Source organism: Lactuca serriola, chromosome 2 (genome assembly GCF_051521515.1).
Source record: "Lactuca serriola cultivar US96UC23 chromosome 2, Lser_US96UC23_V15, whole genome shotgun sequence".
In the NCBI taxonomy this organism is placed as follows: Eukaryota; Viridiplantae; Streptophyta; class Magnoliopsida; order Asterales; family Asteraceae; genus Lactuca; species Lactuca serriola.
In genome coordinates, this window is record NC_136409.1 from 39,782,306 (window position 1) to 39,800,422 (window position 18,117).

The window sequence follows — 18,117 nt, forward strand, 5'->3', positions numbered from 1 at the left end:
AGTTACCTTCCAATAGCGGTGGGTCTATGGCCACAATGCCGGCCCACCAGTAGGAGTTGTATGTTAGATGATTGTCTTTGTGATATCATCTAGGTTTGCTACTACCTGATATGTTATATGTTCGCATGATATGTTATATGTTGGCATGATATGTTATATGTGATAGTAGATGAGTTCGGTTGTTAGGACCGAAGGGTAGGTCAGACACCCCAAATATGTGTGACAGTATGTGATGATATGTTTATATGTTGGCATGATATGTTATATGTGATAGTGGTAGTAGGAGGGGAATAGTCCCTAAGTTCGGTTGTTAGGACCGAAGGGTAGTTCGGACACCCCAGATATGTCTGATAGTATGTTTATGTTATCATATATATGATAGTAGTAGTAGGGGTGGAATAGTCCCCGAGGGTCGGTTGTTAGGACCGACGGGTAGGTCAACACCCCAGAATGGGTTGACATGGGTAGGTCAGCACCCCATAATGGTTTGACATGGGTAGGACGGCACCCCAGAATGGCCGTACGGGTAGGTCGGCACCCCAGAATGGCCGTACGGGTAGGTCGGCACACCAGAATGGTCGTACCGGGTAGGTCGGGCACCCCATAATTTCCCAGAAGTATGTATGCTATGTGATTTTATGGTATGTGGTATGATGGGGGAACTCACTAAGCTTCATGCTTACGGTGTTCAGTTTTGGTTTCAAGTACTTCGTGTTTAAAGGAAAGGAGCCGGCTTGATCGCAGCGCATCACACTATGTTTTCCGCACATGAGATATTTGGGATTGCACTCTGATATGGTTTTATGATAATATGTTTTGAGTATTGACACTTTGGTTTTGACATGAGATAGCATTATGAATGTTTTTATACTTATGGTTTTATATAATAACTTATTTAAAAATGAAATTTTTTGGCCTTGAAAATTGGGATGTTACAAGTTGGTATTAGAGCCTTGGTTTGAGGGATTCGGACATACTCTCGGGTGTGTCTGAACTCAAACTAAGGGATTGGTAGGAAAATTTTCAAAAGTAAAACCATTTTATAAAAAGGAGTTTGAAAAGAATCTGAAAAGAGAAAAGAACTTTGAGGAGAACAAAGTGTGTGATGCGTGCAATCAGCCGGGCTCAAGTAAGTTTTCCCCAAGATACCCATAGATCTTATGTTATGGAATTATATGATAGGATATTATTATGAGAATTGCATGCTAGATTAGGGATATGGATCCAGGAGGATGCCTTATATGCCCATTGTATGTGCTTGTAGACTTGCATGCTAGTATTGATCAGTCAGTAATAGGATAGACTATTTAGGTTATGCCTGATTGTATGAGCCTTAGAATTGCATGTACAGATTCCTGATTAGAGGACAGAATGATTTGATTGGAATATGATGGTTAGAGTTTCCATTGTCTGAATGTTGCTTGCTTTGTGCTTTGTGGGACTTTTAGTCATGTGAGCTAACTACTAAGTGAATATTCTAAGTCACATGTGGTACATGCTGGATAATCTAAGAGTGACAGATTTGACCCTATTACGCAGCTCTCGTTTTGTGACATCCCCAAAATCACGGCCAGAAAAGACCGATTTCATTTATGCTTTTTTAAATAATTTCAGAGTAAATCCTTTTGATTTAAAAGTGTTGCGGAATTTGTTCCCAAAACAAAACATGATAAAATAATATTTATCAAAGCATTTCATCAAGAGATGCATTTTCATTATATAATCAAAACTCGGGATGTCATGTTCCGATACATACCATAAAGCATAAACGATAACATTACAAGTCATTCAATAAATATATACATATACTGACTTGTAAACAAAACAACTTGATGATTCAACCATCTTATGCCCTCGTGCCACTACCTGTAATACAATTAAAACTGAGTGGGTCAGGCTTGGGAGCCTGGTGAGCATATAGGGTTTTCAACCTACAATAAATAAATTATATTTAATTTCACCAACCAATCACTATCCCGATTACCCATTCCCGTTATCCTCACTTTATGTCCCTAAAACAACATCTATCTTAAGGGACCTAATCTAGGATTTTCATCGGGACGGACATTACTGCTAAGGGGTGTCCTCAACAATAGATATCCTAAAGGCAACCATGAGGGGGATAGAGTACACCGGTGAACACATCGTTCACAACACCTATAGGTTATGAAACTGCTAGTGTTCCACTGGACTGTCTAGAAAGAGTCTGTGGTCGTTATCCATACTCCGCTGAATAACTAGATCAACAACAACAACATTGAGGCCTCTCATCTGTTTATTACACACCAACTATCTACCCATGTTCTACCCAACATATTAGTAGATAAAAATATATATTTTTATACATAGTTTAAAACCTGTATATCATTTTCATTCAATACATATTCCACATAACAGATGAGGCACACCCATATAACACGTATTTCATAGAAAATAAATCAGATCTATGAGATAGAAGAGAGTGAATATACATTCATGCACATAACAACAAAATTATACATATAACACGTATTTCGTATAAAATACTTCATAATTATGCGTTAGAAGAAAGTAACTACACACTCACTTGATCAGAAGATGATCGGACAACACTACGGCTTGTAGAAGTAGTATTCTTCGGCAGATCTGGAAGATCTTCACAAAAACCGGACTCCTCGCGTGCAGAGCTTCGGCTCGGGAATCTTACTTCTCGGGATCTTCGGGACCTCGGGACTTGCTTCGGGGCTCGGGAATGATACCGGGGCTTTGGGATAATTCTTGCACGAAAAACGATGCAAAAACGCGAGAAAAAGGGAAGAAATGAGCAATGAACTCGGTTGCCCTCGACCTCCTTTTATAGGGGCTGGAAGGTCGAATTACGTTGGGCGTAACTTAGGATAACGCTGGGCGTAATGACGATAAGATCGCTGACTCCCCCCCCCCCCTTCGGATAATAGCAGAATATATATATAAATAAAATGTCGAAAATATTTAATAAACTTCAAAAATTCATATCTTCCTCATACGAACTCTGTTTTCAACGTTCTTTATATCCATGCGTAGGTGAGACTACGATCTACAACTTTCGTTTAGACTCCATCGGCTAGTTTTGACTTTATTTTTATTATTTATTTTTAGTAGGCCGGGACAGGAAAATTTCGTTATAAATTCATAACTTCTTCATCCGACGTCCGTTTTCGCCTATCTTTTGATCGTTTTACTCCTATTAATGAGACATTCGATTCTCATTTAGATTGTTTCGGCTAAAAACCGCTCGATCTCAAATCGAGTATTCGGGCTGCATACTGCTAAGTCGAAACTTCGAAAAATCATAACTTCCCCATACGAAGTCAGATTTGGGCGTTCTTTTTATGCATGCTCTCGGTTTAACGAACTCTACGAATTTCATTTAGATCACTAAGGCTAAATATTGCTCTAACGTAAATTTCACTTTTTACGTCATTCAGCGTTGTCGGTTCTGTCGCGAAACTTCGACAAGTCATAACTTCTTTGTTATAACTCGGATTTCGGCATTCTTTATATCTTCGGAATCCTTGTTTCGACCACTACATCTTTATGAAAAGATATTGGGATTATCCCACACTTCAAAATTTGACGCTTATTTAATTCTTAATTCGTAAAATTATAATAATTAAGAAAATAAACACATAATTCACATAATTCACATAATACTCAAATATTTCATCATTAATACTTCAAAAAGAGTTACAAGGGTTAACCTAGACTATTACATCAATGATAATGCCTAGCCTGGAAACGCGGGCGTTACACGTTTGAGTCTAACCGTTATAGGGATGAGTCTGTTACTTGAAGGATTATCTGATCTTTGTTGCATGTGGCTATATTCATGAGGTAGCTAGTTGATATTACTGGGAATCTTTCCGCAGCTGAGGACTGGGTGAGTTCGGGAACCTAGGGAAGCCTAGGATATATTCAGTAAGTTAGTAGTGATGCTCAGTTAGACTTGGGTGTACCAATTGAGGAAGTGACTCGGAGGATCCTGGAGGATTGTTGAGGAAAGTATGGATAGGTGTGGAATCTAGTATTGGGCCTGTACTACTGATAGCACAGGATTCATACTCGAATCGGTGGGAGTCTTGGAGAATATGAGAAACTTCAGGGAAGAGTTTGTGAACCAGTTTGGGGACAGAGGATGTTCCAGTTGCTGCAGCTTAGCCATTGGCAAGTGAGTTAGTGGGCGTTGCAGTGGTCAGAACCTAAGGGATATGATTTCCATGAAGTTGCAGATGCAAGATCGATTTGGATCACTTGAGAAGAGAGGTTTGTGCTAGGTGCGTATAGTAAGGGTCCCGGGAAGAGACCCATGATTTTCAATCATCAGGTGAAAGGCCAGCAGGGTCAGAGTCAGTACAGCACGTACATGACAGTGTACAAGGGAGTTTGTCGCTCCGAGGGTTTAGGCTACTTCAGGGTAGCAGGGTTGATCATGTCAGCAGAAGGTGACTAGGATTCCTCCAGATGTTGCGGGTATGTCATCTTTTACTGCTGCTAGCATGCCGAAGAGTCGTTGATGAACCTACAGAGGGATGCATCTTGCAGAGCAGGTTCCGCATGTATCGTTATCATCCCGGATCTTTGTCGAGATCTGTGCAGGAGTATTGTTTGGAAGATCCTCGGTCAGGGTTAGAGTGATAGTTCTCCATTGAAGTCAGCGTTCAGGAGTTCTATCATTGTTCAGGTATGGTCGGTAATTATCTATGGATGAACATTGGAGTTCAAGGCACTACAGTTGGTAGGGAAGAGCTGGTGACATGAAGAGGGTAGTGGCAGTCGCGGGTGTTAGATGCATAAGCGGTTGGTCACTGGATGTTCAAGAGAATTATGTTTTCGCATGGGCTGTGTTCGGTTAGAGTTCAATGGTACTACAAGATTAGGAGTGGGAACGAGGATTCGTCAGCGAGAGTGAAGATTAAGGTCTTCAATCAACAGCATGTTAGATGGATTGAGGTGTCAGACTGGATCAAATTTCAAGAGTACTCATCGAGATTTCCGAGGATGGGAGATCTCAATGTTTAATCGGCGATTAAGCGCTAGCATTGGCAGGCACAGGATGTCATCAGTGGGATATTAGAAAGCGAGAAGGATTGGGAATCCTTCAATTCTCATGTAATGTGAAGACTTAGTCGAATCTAAGTGAGGGAGAGACTTTTTATAAAGTTCTCCAACTGTGAGTTCTGGTTGCGCAAGGTGCAATCTCTTGGCCACCTTGTCAACCAGAAGGGTATTCTAATTCTTTCGACTAATATAGAGGCCGTGATGCAGTGGGAGATTTCGAGGTCTCCATCTGAGATTCGGAATTTCCTGGGTCTAACGAGTTATTACCGGCAATTTATACAGGACTTCTCCGAGATTGCGGTTCTTTTGACCCGACTGACCAAGAAGTAGGTGGCCCTTCGCTGGGGGCCTGAGCAGCAGACAACCTCAAAACTCTCAGGCATTGGTCGTGCGAGCACCGATTCTCACCCTCCCAGAGGGTGTAGATGATTTCGTGGTTTACTGTGACGCTTTGATCACAGGCATGGGTGCGGTACTGATACAATGGGGTCACGTGATAGCAGGTTTCGGGAACCAAGTTAGAGTTCCGGTTAGGACTCAAGTTCAGTGGTATGTTAGGTCGAGTGTGTGTTCGACCCAGTTTGGGAAGTGTTGTAAGACTACGGGGGTAGCCGTAGGATTCACTAGCAGTCAGTTAGTATGGGAAGTGTTGTAAGACTACGGGGGTAGCCATAGCATTCACTAGCAGTCAGTTAGTATGGAAAGTGTTGTAAGACTACGGGGGTAGCCGTAGCATTCACTAGTAGTCAGTTAGTATGGAAAGTGTCGTAAGACTATGGGGTAGCCAAAGCATTCACTAGCATTTAGTAGCATAGAAGTGTTGTAAGTCTGCGGGCGTGGCCGTAGCATTCACATGGTTAGCAGATAGTGCTAGAGTGATGTAAGACTGTGGGTGTAGCCGCAACATTCACTAGGTTGGTAGATAGCATGAGCGCGTTGTTAGGACGCGGGAAGAACAAGAGTACCCGCCAGTTCGGGTGCAATGGTGAGGATATGGAAATTCACGGATTGGATTATGGATTTCCCAAAGGATATAGATTTGGTTAAGCCGGTGATAAAACGTTAAGAACGTCACTACATATATGAGGTCAGAGAAGCAACAAACTGCTTAAGGACGTGTGAGATAAGGCTATTATTGGTTAGGTGGCAATCACTTTTAGTTTTGGATTTGATGATGTCAGGATTCGACGCATGGACCCGATCAGTTAGATCAGGAGGTTGTTAGAGCCACAGTGGCAGGATAATTAGTCGCAACTAGTTTCAGAGAAGGATCACGTTTAGAAGTCATGTGAGACGACTAAGTGGGAGTCCTTTGGCTCCGCAGCCGGGCAGAAACCCGATATTTCAGATGACTAATGGATGAACTGAGACCAGGAAGGTCTCGACAGATTTTGGGAAACAACTATGTAGCAGCTTACTGCTTCAGGCAGTTCAATGTTCGAGCAGTTTCAGCGTTTGGGCGGTATTAGTATTTGTGTTTGGGTTGCAAATACAGACGGAAAAGCTGGTTGATTGGGGTGTGACAAGTCACTCACAGCAGGATTAGTCGAGCCTAGGCCAAATATAAGTGATATGCAAGGATAATTGGGTCTGTGACCTTGTTTTATAGTGGGAACCGCGAGTGATCAGAAGTAGAATAGTCAGTTGTAGGAGGAACGGACTGGATTCAACGATAATGATTCAGTATGAGTGGTCTGTCAGGGAATCAGACTATCTCAAGGTAACAGATTTCAGAAGAAGTGGATGTGATCTTGTGGTGAGGAATTCGTTCACCTGCATATTTTAGGGCTTTACGAGGATGGGTCATGGCTACCCTGGGAAGGCTAGGGCGTGCCCAGGCTGGTGACCATGCTGCTAGAGTGGTTGGGCGAGTAAGGAATGGTAAGGAATGATTTCGAGGACGAAATCTAATGTAAGTGGGGGAGAGTTGTAACACCCGCTTATTTATTAAATAAATAAATAAATAAATGAAGGACTCGTAGCCTTAAAATAAATTATTATGTATAAAAGGATGGTCTCGTAGAGTTAATTGTCACACTTTAAGAGATTTGGGGTTAAAAGTGTAAAATCCGGACTTAAGTTGTAAACGATTTACATGGATGAGGTTTAAATGGTAAATTATGGCCTAATATTGAAAGGGACTCGGATGGGAGTGGCTTATTGTGCCATTATGGCAAACTTATGATAGCGACAGGTATTAATGTTCCGCAAACCCTAACCTAACTCAAAGAGTGCAGCCGCCATCATCGAAGTTCTCTAGCCGCCACCATTCTTCGTGGTTCCGATCAACGAGTTCGGTAAGCATGTTGTTTCGCAACCGATGGTAGTCAACCACCAGATACCACCACAGTGTTGCCGCTAAAGATGTTGAGCCGTCACCGTGACCTCACCAGTCGCCAAAATGAAGTCGTTCAGCCACCAAAGCAACCCACGGACCTGTTACCGGCAAAACCACGATCAACCGCTGTCACCATTGCGTCGCCGCCGCTGGTACCACCATTCGTTGCTTGTTCTTCTTTGCTCGTAGCTCTGTGATGACCCGCCGATGTGCCAACCGCTGAAGACGAAGCTTCCGTTGCCGCCGCTGATGTCAATTGTAGCTCTTGTCGCGCGGCGACGACGGGGACTTGCTAGCGAGAAACCGTCTTTCACTGCTGTTGTTGTCATGTTTATGTGTGTGTGTGTCTGTTGCTGCTCCTCCGTGGTGTGTAAAGGGCTGCTCGTTGGACATAAAAGCTCAAGGAGAACCACCATGCCGCCAGCCATGGTGGTTGCCATCGCTCTTTCTTCTCCGCCGCCAACAACCACCGTGGGTGGGTGGCTGTATGCGAGTAGTAGGGTGCTATTGCATATATTTTGAGGGTGAAGTTATGGAGTCGTAATCTTGGCCAGAAATTGAAGAAAACCGCCACCATAGGATGTGGTTGCCGCCATGTGCCACCGCCGGCCACCATTAGGTAGTTGTGTGTGTGTGTAATTAGATTAGAGTGTGTACATGTGTTAATCGGATTGGCGTTGTAAATTGTAACAAAAAATGGAATAAAAGAAATTGAAAACCACCACCTTAGGGTGGTGGCTGCCGCCTCCTGCCGCCACCAGCCGCCGTGTCGGGTGGTGGTGTGCCTCGTTATATGGTGACTCGTTGTGGTGTTTGGACAGGGGACATAAACCCTAATGGGCCCAATGAAGCCCTAACTTACATTAAAGCCCAAACATGTGTCTAATAGGCCTAATGGACCCTAATGGACCTAAGGACTTAGCTAATGGGCCTATTGGGCTAAGATGCGGTTAGAAACCCTAATTAGGGTTTAGAAAACCCTAATATTGGATTTATGGACTTGGACTTATTGGGACCCACTTTTGGGCCATTGGTATGGAATTGTGTGATTAAGCCCAATCACACCATATCACTTATTTAGAAGAATGATGGACTTAATGGATTAAGTCCTTAATGGGTTAAGTAGGAAACTTAACCCTAATCATCATTTTATGTGAAACCCTAATTTCACTTGGGTTTATTGTTGGGCCTCTCTATTGGGCCTTGATGATTGGGTTATTAAATGGGCTATCCAAGATCAAGCAAATGGTCTAGAGTAATTTAATGGGCCTAGGGTAAGGCCCATGTAAGGGGCTTGGGCCCAATTTGGAAAATTGAGCCATAGATGGGCCATAGTTTGGGCCTTAATGATTATATGATGTTGGGCCTTAGAATGAGACCATGTATAGGCCTAGGCCTAATTTGGAAAATTGGGCCTTGTGTTGGGCTTTGATTCCTATTTGACTTTGGGCCTATGGTTTGGGCCTTGGGCTTGAATAAGCCAAGCTAGGGGTAATGCAATAATTACCCAAAGAATGTACTTATGGTTATGTATTGAGACCCAATTATTAATTGGGTGTTATTTTGGTGTTGACATTTCGGGAATCTGTCAGCCAGCAGCTGGGGTCGAGTCTGCGGGACTTTAGCAAGTGTGAGATTGTGTCTTCGGGACTTCAACAGTGTGAGATGAGTTACCTTCCAATAGCGGTGGGTCTACGGCCACAATGTCGGCCCACCAGTAAGAGTTGTATGTTAGATGATAGTCTTTGTGATATCATCTAGGTTTGCTACTACCTGATATGTTATATGATGGCATGATATGTTATATGTGATAGTAGTAGAGTTTGGTTGTTAGGACTGAAGGGTAGGTCAGACACCCCAAATATGTGTGACAGTATGTGATGATATGTTTATATGCTGGCATGATATGTTATATGTGATAGTGGTAGTAGGAGGGGAATAGTCCCCAAGTTCGGTTGTTAGGACCGAAGGGTAGTTCGGACACCCCAGATATGTCTGATAGTATGTTTATGTTATCATATATATGATAGTAGTAGTAGGGGTGGAATAGTCCCCGAGGGTCGGTTGTTAGGACCGACGGGTAGGTCAGCACCCCAGAATGGGTTGACATGGGTAGGTCAGCACCCCATAATGGTTTGACATGGGTAGGACGGCACCCCAGAATGGCCGTACGGGTAGGTCGGCACCCCAGAATGGTCGTACTGGGTAGGTCGGGCACCCCATAATTTCCCGGCAGTATGTATGCTATGTGATTGTATGGTATGTGGTATGATAGAGGAACTCACTAAGCTTCGTGCTTACGGTTTTCAGTTTTGGTTTCAGGTACATCGTGTTTAAAGGAAAGGAGTCGGCTTGATCGCAGCGCATCACACTATGTTTTCCGCACATGAGATCTTTGAGATTGCACTCTGATATGGTTTTATGATAATATGTTTTGATTATTGATACTTTGGATTTGACATGAGATATCATAATGAATGTTTTTATACTTATGGTTTTATATAATAACTTATTTAAAAATGAAATTTTTTGGCCTTGAAAATTGGGATGTTACAAAAGAAGACTAGAATGAAAAAAAAACTGGTCGGAGATCGGTCCGAAAAAACAAAATTGATCTAAGACCGGTCCCAAAAAGGTCGAATAGTTTTAAGACCAACATAACATCTGTTTGAGACCGACCCAAGAGTTGTCTAAAAAAAGATTGGTAGCCAACTGCCAAAGCTTATAAGTATATCATTTTTGTGTTAATTACATAATTTTTAATCATACGTTATCTAACTTCTTTCTTTTTTTCTTTTTTAAACTTAAGTGTATCAATTTAATAAATCTTAATCTATCATTTGTTTGTTTTAATAACATATTTGTTAGCAGAAAAACCCGAAACCAAAAATCGAGAAAACCAAAAATAAAATAAAATACCGAAGCGGGACCTAAAAAGACGCACAGAAAGACCACGAAGCCGGTACCAAAGATCTGAGTGAAAAAAAAAAGACTGTTTCGAAAAATTCGACTGTTTCGAAGGATCACTTTGCGACCGCCAATGTGCATCTCTACACATCAAGACATGACATGGTGTTGTGACCAGACTAAGAATAAAGACCTGTCCGAAGAAAAACCAAACTTTTCTGATACTGAACCTAATAAGACTAGATCGTTTTGAGACTGACTTAGACCTGGAACCGACAATGGGCATCTCTACACGATAGGACACATCTTGGTGTCGTCTTTATTTTCATCAACATGAAAATAAGTCGATTAAAACACTATAAACACGACACGCCACAAAAACGATAACATACTACATTATTAATTTAATTATAGGGAATTCTTCACATACCCTCCTAATTACGTGGTCCATCCGTTGTATGATATTTTGTCGTTTTGTTGTCATTTTTTTCGTTTTATTGTGAAATTATTCATTCGTATCATTCATGTCTTTTTTTATCATTCATGTGTTTTTTATATTCAGACTATCTACTTGTTATTTTTTTCGTTCGGACTATTTTAGTGTTATTTTTTTTATTATTATTCAGACTATTTATATGTTATTTTTTGGTTTAGAGTATCTTTAAATTATTTTTCTTTTAAGACACAATATACATCACATTTTTTATCGCTTATCAAATTTCGATTACATTTCATACCGCTTATTTTTGCCTTATCCTGTCATTTGATTTTCGCCCTAAGTTTAAGTAATACAATATTTCTTAAAGTAATATAGTTAAATATATTAAATTATTATATTATATTGTTCCTTTAAATCTTTTACCGTTCTATTTTAGTTGTAATCAAACACTACTAAATTAAAGTCCACATTATTTGTTTTCCAATTGGTGATCACGGAGCGTTGACCTCAGTACTCCTTACAGATCAAGATTTCATCTCTCGCTCTATAAAACCCTAAATCACTAACCACTTCGCTTCCATCAAACACCACTCCCTTCTGTCACCATGGCTTCCCTCCCCATCTGCTCCGCCGCAGAACTAACCCCACTCCTCGGCCTTGCTGCCAACGCCACTGCTGCAGCCGACTACATCTGCACCCGCTTCACCGCCACCTCAGACAAATTCACCAACACCACATACGCCATTGACAACACCTATCTCCTCTTTTCCGCCTACCTAGTGTTCGCCATGCAACTTGGATTTGCCATGCTCTGCGCAGGTTCCGTCAGGGCCAAGAACACCATGAACATCATGCTCACGAACGTCTTGGACGCCGCTGCTGGAGGCCTTTCTTACTACATCTTCGGATTTGCTTTTGCCTTCGGTGGACCCTCCAATGGTTTCATTGGCAAACACTATTTTGGGCTGAAGTCGATCCCATCAGCAGTTTACGACTACAGTTTCTTTCTTTACCAGTGGGCATTTGCCATAGCTGCTGCGGGTATCACCAGTGGTTCCATTGCAGAGAGAACTCAGTTTGTGGCTTACCTGATTTACTCTTCCTTCTTGACAGGTCTCCTTCACTGCTTATCTTTTGTTAATTTTCATTGAAATTATCTAATTACAAAAACTCAATTTGTGGCTCACCTTATTTAACCGTATATTTAATCACATAATTTTCTTGTTTTTTCATTAATTTGGTTATTTAATGATGTATATTTTATATTAAAAGAATTTGCAACATAAGCATATATATGGACCCCATTCAATAATGTTCTATATCTTAGGTCAGCAGTACAACTAATTATTTAAATATTTATATACATATATATTTGTCATATTCCAAATTTTAACATTAAATTTTAATATATGATTATTTTTTATAATAGAAGTTGAAAGACAATTACGAACGATGCTTTTTAAAGATTTTGTTTATCGATTCTAATTAGACCGATCATATTAATTAAGAACATGCATCTTGCTGGTGTCACGTTTCAAAACCCTTTCTTTAACCACAACTTGAACAACTACTATTCAAAAGTGTATAATTGCTGTTTCTTTTTCTTTTTTAATTTTAATGGTGTTTAATTTATTGTTGATTATGTCAACAAAGTCGGTTGATTATACCTAAAAAGTCCAAATTCACCGTTTCATTAATTACTTAGTCTCTCAATATATTTCATACCTTTCTCACTAGCTATTTCTAACAAGTTGATTTAAATCGTACGTTACAGGTTTTGTGTATCCCATAGTGTCACATTGGGTGTGGTCTAGTGACGGTTGGGCCAGTGCCACACGAACAAGTGGCAGTCTTCTCTTCGGATCAGGAGCCATCGACTTTGCTGGCTCCGGTGTGGTCCACATGGTGGGTGGGATCGCTGGTCTTTGGGGCGCCTTAATCGAAGGTCCACGAATTGGGAGATTTGATCGTTCAGGTAGGTCCGTAGCCTTACGTGGACACAGTGCGTCACTTGTAGTGTTAGGCACCTTCCTTCTATGGTTCGGTTGGTATGGTTTCAATCCTGGTTCCTTCTTGACAATCTCAAAATCCTATGGCACTTCGAACAGTTATTATGGTCAATGGAGCGCTGTTGGAAGAACAGCTGTCACCACAACATTGGCTGGATGCACCGCAGCGCTAACTACTTTGTTTGGGAAACGACTACTAGTTGGCCATTGGAATGTGACCGATGTATGTAATGGTTTGCTAGGAGGTTTCGCAGCTATTACCTCCGGTTGTGCAGTGGTTGAGCCATGGGCTGCGGTAGTATGCGGCTTTGTTGCAGCTTGGGTTCTAATAGGATGTAACGTACTTGCGGAAAAGTTCAAGTACGATGACCCACTAGAGGCAGCACAATTGCATGGTGGTTGTGGGTCATGGGGTCTATTATTCACAGGGTTGTTTGCGAAGAAACAGTATGTTCATGAGGTGTATGCAACTGGACGACCTTATGGGCTTTTAATGGGCGGTGGTGGAAAGTTACTAGCGGCTCAGATCATCCAAATACTGGTAATCATTGGATGGGTGAGTGTGACTATGGCCCCACTCTTTTATGCGTTGAAAAAACTCAACTTGTTGAGGGTGTCAACAGAAGATGAAATGCAAGGAATGGATATGACTCGACATGGAGGATTTGCGTATGCTTATCATGATGAAGATGCTAGTGTTCATACTCCAGTAGGGTTTATGATGAGAAAGGTTGAACCGGCAAGTGCAAGTCCATCACCAATTCATAACACAACAAGCATGGTTGTGTAGCTCAACGATCTCCTCCTCTGTTAGGGTTTTACGTTGTCAGGGATAGGATAGAATCAGAAACTTCAACTATGGAAAAAATTGGCTTTCACTAGTTTATTATCATAAACGGGGTTCGTGAAGTAAGTTGGTTATAAATGAACCCGAGATAAATGGTGTCTAAGTAACAACCGATGATTTTCATTTTGAATATGAAAATATTTGTATGTTGGTCTTATTATGTTATTGTGTTTCTACTTCCTTGCTTTAACTGTGATATTTGACACAGTATTTATTTGATGATAAAATGTAACTAATATGAATATTTTATTTAATATAGTTAATGTTGTTTGTTGGCAGCCAACTAATTAACCCCGATATCGACTTTAATAACTGTCTCACAATTTCTTTTAATCAAAAACTGTTTAATTTAACCATTATGTTAATTACTCGCCATTATTATTTATTGTAGCGTATGTACGTCACTGGTGATGTGAAATAGCGGATCAGACAACATTAATTCCCAATTTAACGAGCAATGCCTATTTCGACCAATCCATCACAAGGCAGTCCCATATATGTGTATTTGGACTTTGGTAGTGAATGGATAAAAATTTGTTCATATGTTTTTTTGTACATGATTTTTCCTTGATTTAGGTATTTATGGTCAAGTATGAAATTAGTAGTATGTAAAATATATATTTGGTATTTGTATGTGTATTTTGTGTTTAGTATGTGTATATGTATGTAAAGTGTGTATTTGATATGTGTGTATATGTCTAGACTTAGGTTATTATATTCAAATTAATTATTGTATTATTGTATACATAAATGTACGTCAATCATTTTACTTATTTTAAGAAAGTGATTAATACATATTATTGAATTAAATATAATTGAAAAATATCATCTAATTTAACTAGAAGAATATTTTAGTCAATTAACAAAGATTTAATAAAGGAAATTTGCATATTTTAAGGGATCATATATTTTATTAATTTTAAAAATCCGATTTTACAAATTATACGGTTTTTAATTCGAACATTCTGACAGAATATGTTTGAGTATGTTCAAAAATAAAAAAAATTCTTGAACCATAAAATAATAAAAATATTCTTGAACATATTTCTTGATCATGACTTTAAATTTTTTTGTAGAATAACAAAATTCTCGAACCATCAATTGAAGAATTAAAACAAAAATTATATTAATTCTTATAGAATACATGTAACAATTGTTAAGAATTACATTTATTGTTAAAGAATAAAACTAAAAAAACTTTCAAATCTGAAAAGAAAAAGAAAAACATAAAAATCTAACAAAGACACTACTACATTCTAAAAAAATAATGTTGCTAAGAGGCGTCGTTCAAAATTGGTGGTCTGTTCTTCAAGCATCAGCTTGTTTAGAAACAAATCCAATAATAAATTAGTGAGAAAATATTCATATTCTATTCTAACATAATTGAAATTCGTGATTCCATTCTGATAGAATTAGAATTCATTTACCAATAATTATATTAATTCGGAGAATTCTAACATAATATTTTCATGATTATCATAAAAAACATTCTTTTCTGATAGAATACTATAAAGGAAGAAATACCATTCAGTTGAAGCATTTTTACGAGCGCTTGGTGTGCATCAAAACGATTTTCAATTTCGGATGATAGGGTGTTACAGTTGCAGCAATAAGAACCCTAACCCTAGGAGGGTGCTACAGCCGTCGCTTATACCCCATCCTTCACCTGCCACCTTCTATTCGCCATTGGAGCCGAAAACGTCGAAGCCACCCCCCCTCCTACATCTGAAAGAGAGCGAGCCAGTCGGATGCAAGAAGACTAGGGTTGTCATGCCACCATCCCTTTTATGGTGGCTAACTGCCGTGAACCGCTTAGTCACCGCCATGTTTATATGGCTACTCTGAACTACCGGTTCCCAACCACCGTCGCCGCTTCAACGAGCATCGAAGACGAAGGTCGCCGATTGTAAATGTAGCAGCGAGCGATCGAAAGAAGAAAGATATTGGTTGTCGCGTTGTGTTTTCACGTGAGTACGAGTGTTTATGCTCGTATTTGGATGCGTATTCTAGAATATGTCGCCACATGTGTGCTTGGTCGGCCGGAAGTGCAGTGTGTACGAGAGGGAAAACGTCGGGGGCGACGATGAATAAAAGAGAAGAGGGAAGAGACGAACATGAGGATATATACTAGAAACTAGATGTGAGACCCATGTATTAAATGGTCTTTTTAAAAAAAAAATTTAAATATGAAATTTTAACAATCTGAAAAGTTTGAATTTATAAGAAAAATAAAAAAAATTAAATTATTAAAATTAATGAGGCTTTAATATATTGAATATATTACATATATAAACCCTTTTTAATAAATACCTTACATATATATTACCTTACATATTAAATGTAAAATTTTAATTTAATAAAATAAAAATACAATAAAATGACAAGTTGAAAATAGAAAATTCAAAAATTCTAGAAAATGTCATGTGTCCAAATGAAGGAGAAAATAACATGTGACAATTTATTTATTTATTTATTAGGGAGGATTATGTTTTAAAACTGATATTCCTAAATGAAAGGGATATTAATTGATTTATATATTTACCATCATTAATTAAAATGTATGATTACATATTTACCTTTTTGAAATGGTTGCCCTATATTTATTCATACAATAACACAATAATTATTTTAAATACCTGAACCTAGCTTTATGTGTCTATATGTATATTTGTATGCATAAAAATAGAAATTATATGTATGTGTATATATGTATTTAGTATTTGTATATATGTGTATTTGCATGTAAAATATTATGATTCACAATGTTAGAGTTCAAAAAAAACCGTACGATACTAGAATGCTAATAAATTATTTAAACTAAAATGTTACAATATAATCGGAAAAAAGAAAAATATAAGACGTAAATCTATTAAATTGTAATTCAATAACTTAATTATTTAATGTTTAATTCTATAGTAAAAAAAGTTTTTTTTTATTTAAGTATCATCCTTTTAAATCATCAAAAATACAATACTATAATTCTAAAAAAAACAAAATAAAAAGGAAGTAGGATGCTAGAATTCTAATAAATTATTTAAAATAAAATGTTATAATATAATTTGAAAAAAACAAACAAAATATTAGACGTAAATCTACTAAATTGTAATTTAATAACATAATTATTTAAAGTACAACTTTATAATAAAAAAATAGTTTTTCTTTTTAAAATTGAAGACTCCCCCTTTTAAATTATCAAAAATACAATACTATAATTCAAAAAACAAAAAAGTAGGATGTTATAATTCTAATAAATTATTTAAAATAAAATGTTATAATATAACCGGAAAAGAAAAACTAAAAATATTTGACGTAAATATACTAAATTGTAATTTAATAACTTGAGTATTTAAAGTACAATGTTATAATACAAAAAGTAGGTTTTTTTTAGTTTAAGTCGTTTCCTTTTAAATCATCAAAAGCTTAGAAATACCCGCTCAAAATTGATTTAGTAATTAATTTCAGGTTGTCCCCATTTTGGGACTGCTTTTTGAATACTTTATCTCATTTAGGAAGTGAATGTATATTACATGATTGATTGTTTAAGAAAGATTCGGTTGTTATTTTCGCTTTGCTCTTTGGGTATATATTTATATATATACTTAGGAGCTAAGGTGAAATGCTGCCAAATTTTTCATAAACGGTCAATCATTTAATACACATTCACATATCAGGTAAACTATTCAAAAAGTGGGTTTAGAAGCCTAACTTTGTGAATACTCTATTCGGTTGAGCGTTTACTCTATCCTTATAAATATCTAATCCTAATTTTAGTTCGTGTAGAGTAAACATTAAAACCTAACTTATTTTTCAGTTACAATATGTCTATTGATAAAACATGAACTACTATTGAAAACTGTAACTCTAACTTATTCTTGAGTGGTCCAAACCACATATCGATAACAAAGGCCAAATCAGATGCCCGTGTAACAAATGTAATGTCAATCAATTGATACTAATATTCACAATGAAATTCCATATACTTCAACATGGTTTTAGTCCATATTATATTATATGGAAGTGTCATGGCGAAAATACAGTTCATCCGGTTGTAGAAGACATATTGCGTAGTACCGAGATGGCCGATGTTATTGCTGATGTTATGGGGTGTGATTGAAAATGATACTAACCGCAACGAAGGAAACCCAGATACAGAGGGTTTCGATGTCGATGATGGATTTCAAAAGCTGTTAGAAGAAGTCCAATTCAAATTATATCCTAGATGTTCGTTTTCGTCCTTTGAATTTTTAGCAAAGCTGATGCATATCAAGGTGATCAACAAATGGACTGATAGTTCATTCGATCAGCTTCTTGAGTTTTTACAAACTACATTTCATCCCCCCACCAGATTATGAAGCAAAAAAGACACTTAAAAAGATCGGTTTGGGTTGGGAGTCGATACACGTATGTAAAAACGACTGCTTTCTTTTCTAGAAAGAACACAAGTTGTTGCAAAAGTGTCCAGTTTGTAATGAGAGTCAGTGGGTTGATGACAATACAAAGG

The 18,117-nt window shown here is 38.3% G+C and overlaps 1 protein-coding gene across 1 annotated transcript; it reads left to right on the top strand.

Moving 5' to 3' along the window:
* The first annotated feature begins 11,268 nt into the window (after positions 1–11,268).
* LOC145086177 (ammonium transporter 1 member 2-like) lies at positions 11,269–13,776 on the top strand. The gene is made up of 2 exons (XM_079023925.1): positions 11,269–11,873; positions 12,535–13,776. The coding sequence occupies exons 1-2, from the start codon at positions 11,366–11,368 to the stop codon at positions 13,557–13,559; spliced, it is 1,533 nt and encodes a 510-aa protein (XP_078880051.1). The 5' UTR covers positions 11,269–11,365; the 3' UTR covers positions 13,560–13,776.
* The last annotated feature ends 4,341 nt before the right edge of the window (positions 13,777–18,117 follow it).

What these genes read in the sequence shown, in the direction of transcription:
- LOC145086177 (XM_079023925.1), top strand. Translation starts at nt 11,366, where the DNA reads ATGGCTTCCCTCCCCATCTGCTCCGCCGCAGAACTAACCCCACTCCTC. An exon ending in TTACTCTTCCTTCTTGACAG is followed by an intron (nt 11,874 to 12,534) that starts GTCTCCTTCACT and finishes CGTACGTTACAG; the next exon opens with GTTTTGTGTATCCCATAGTG.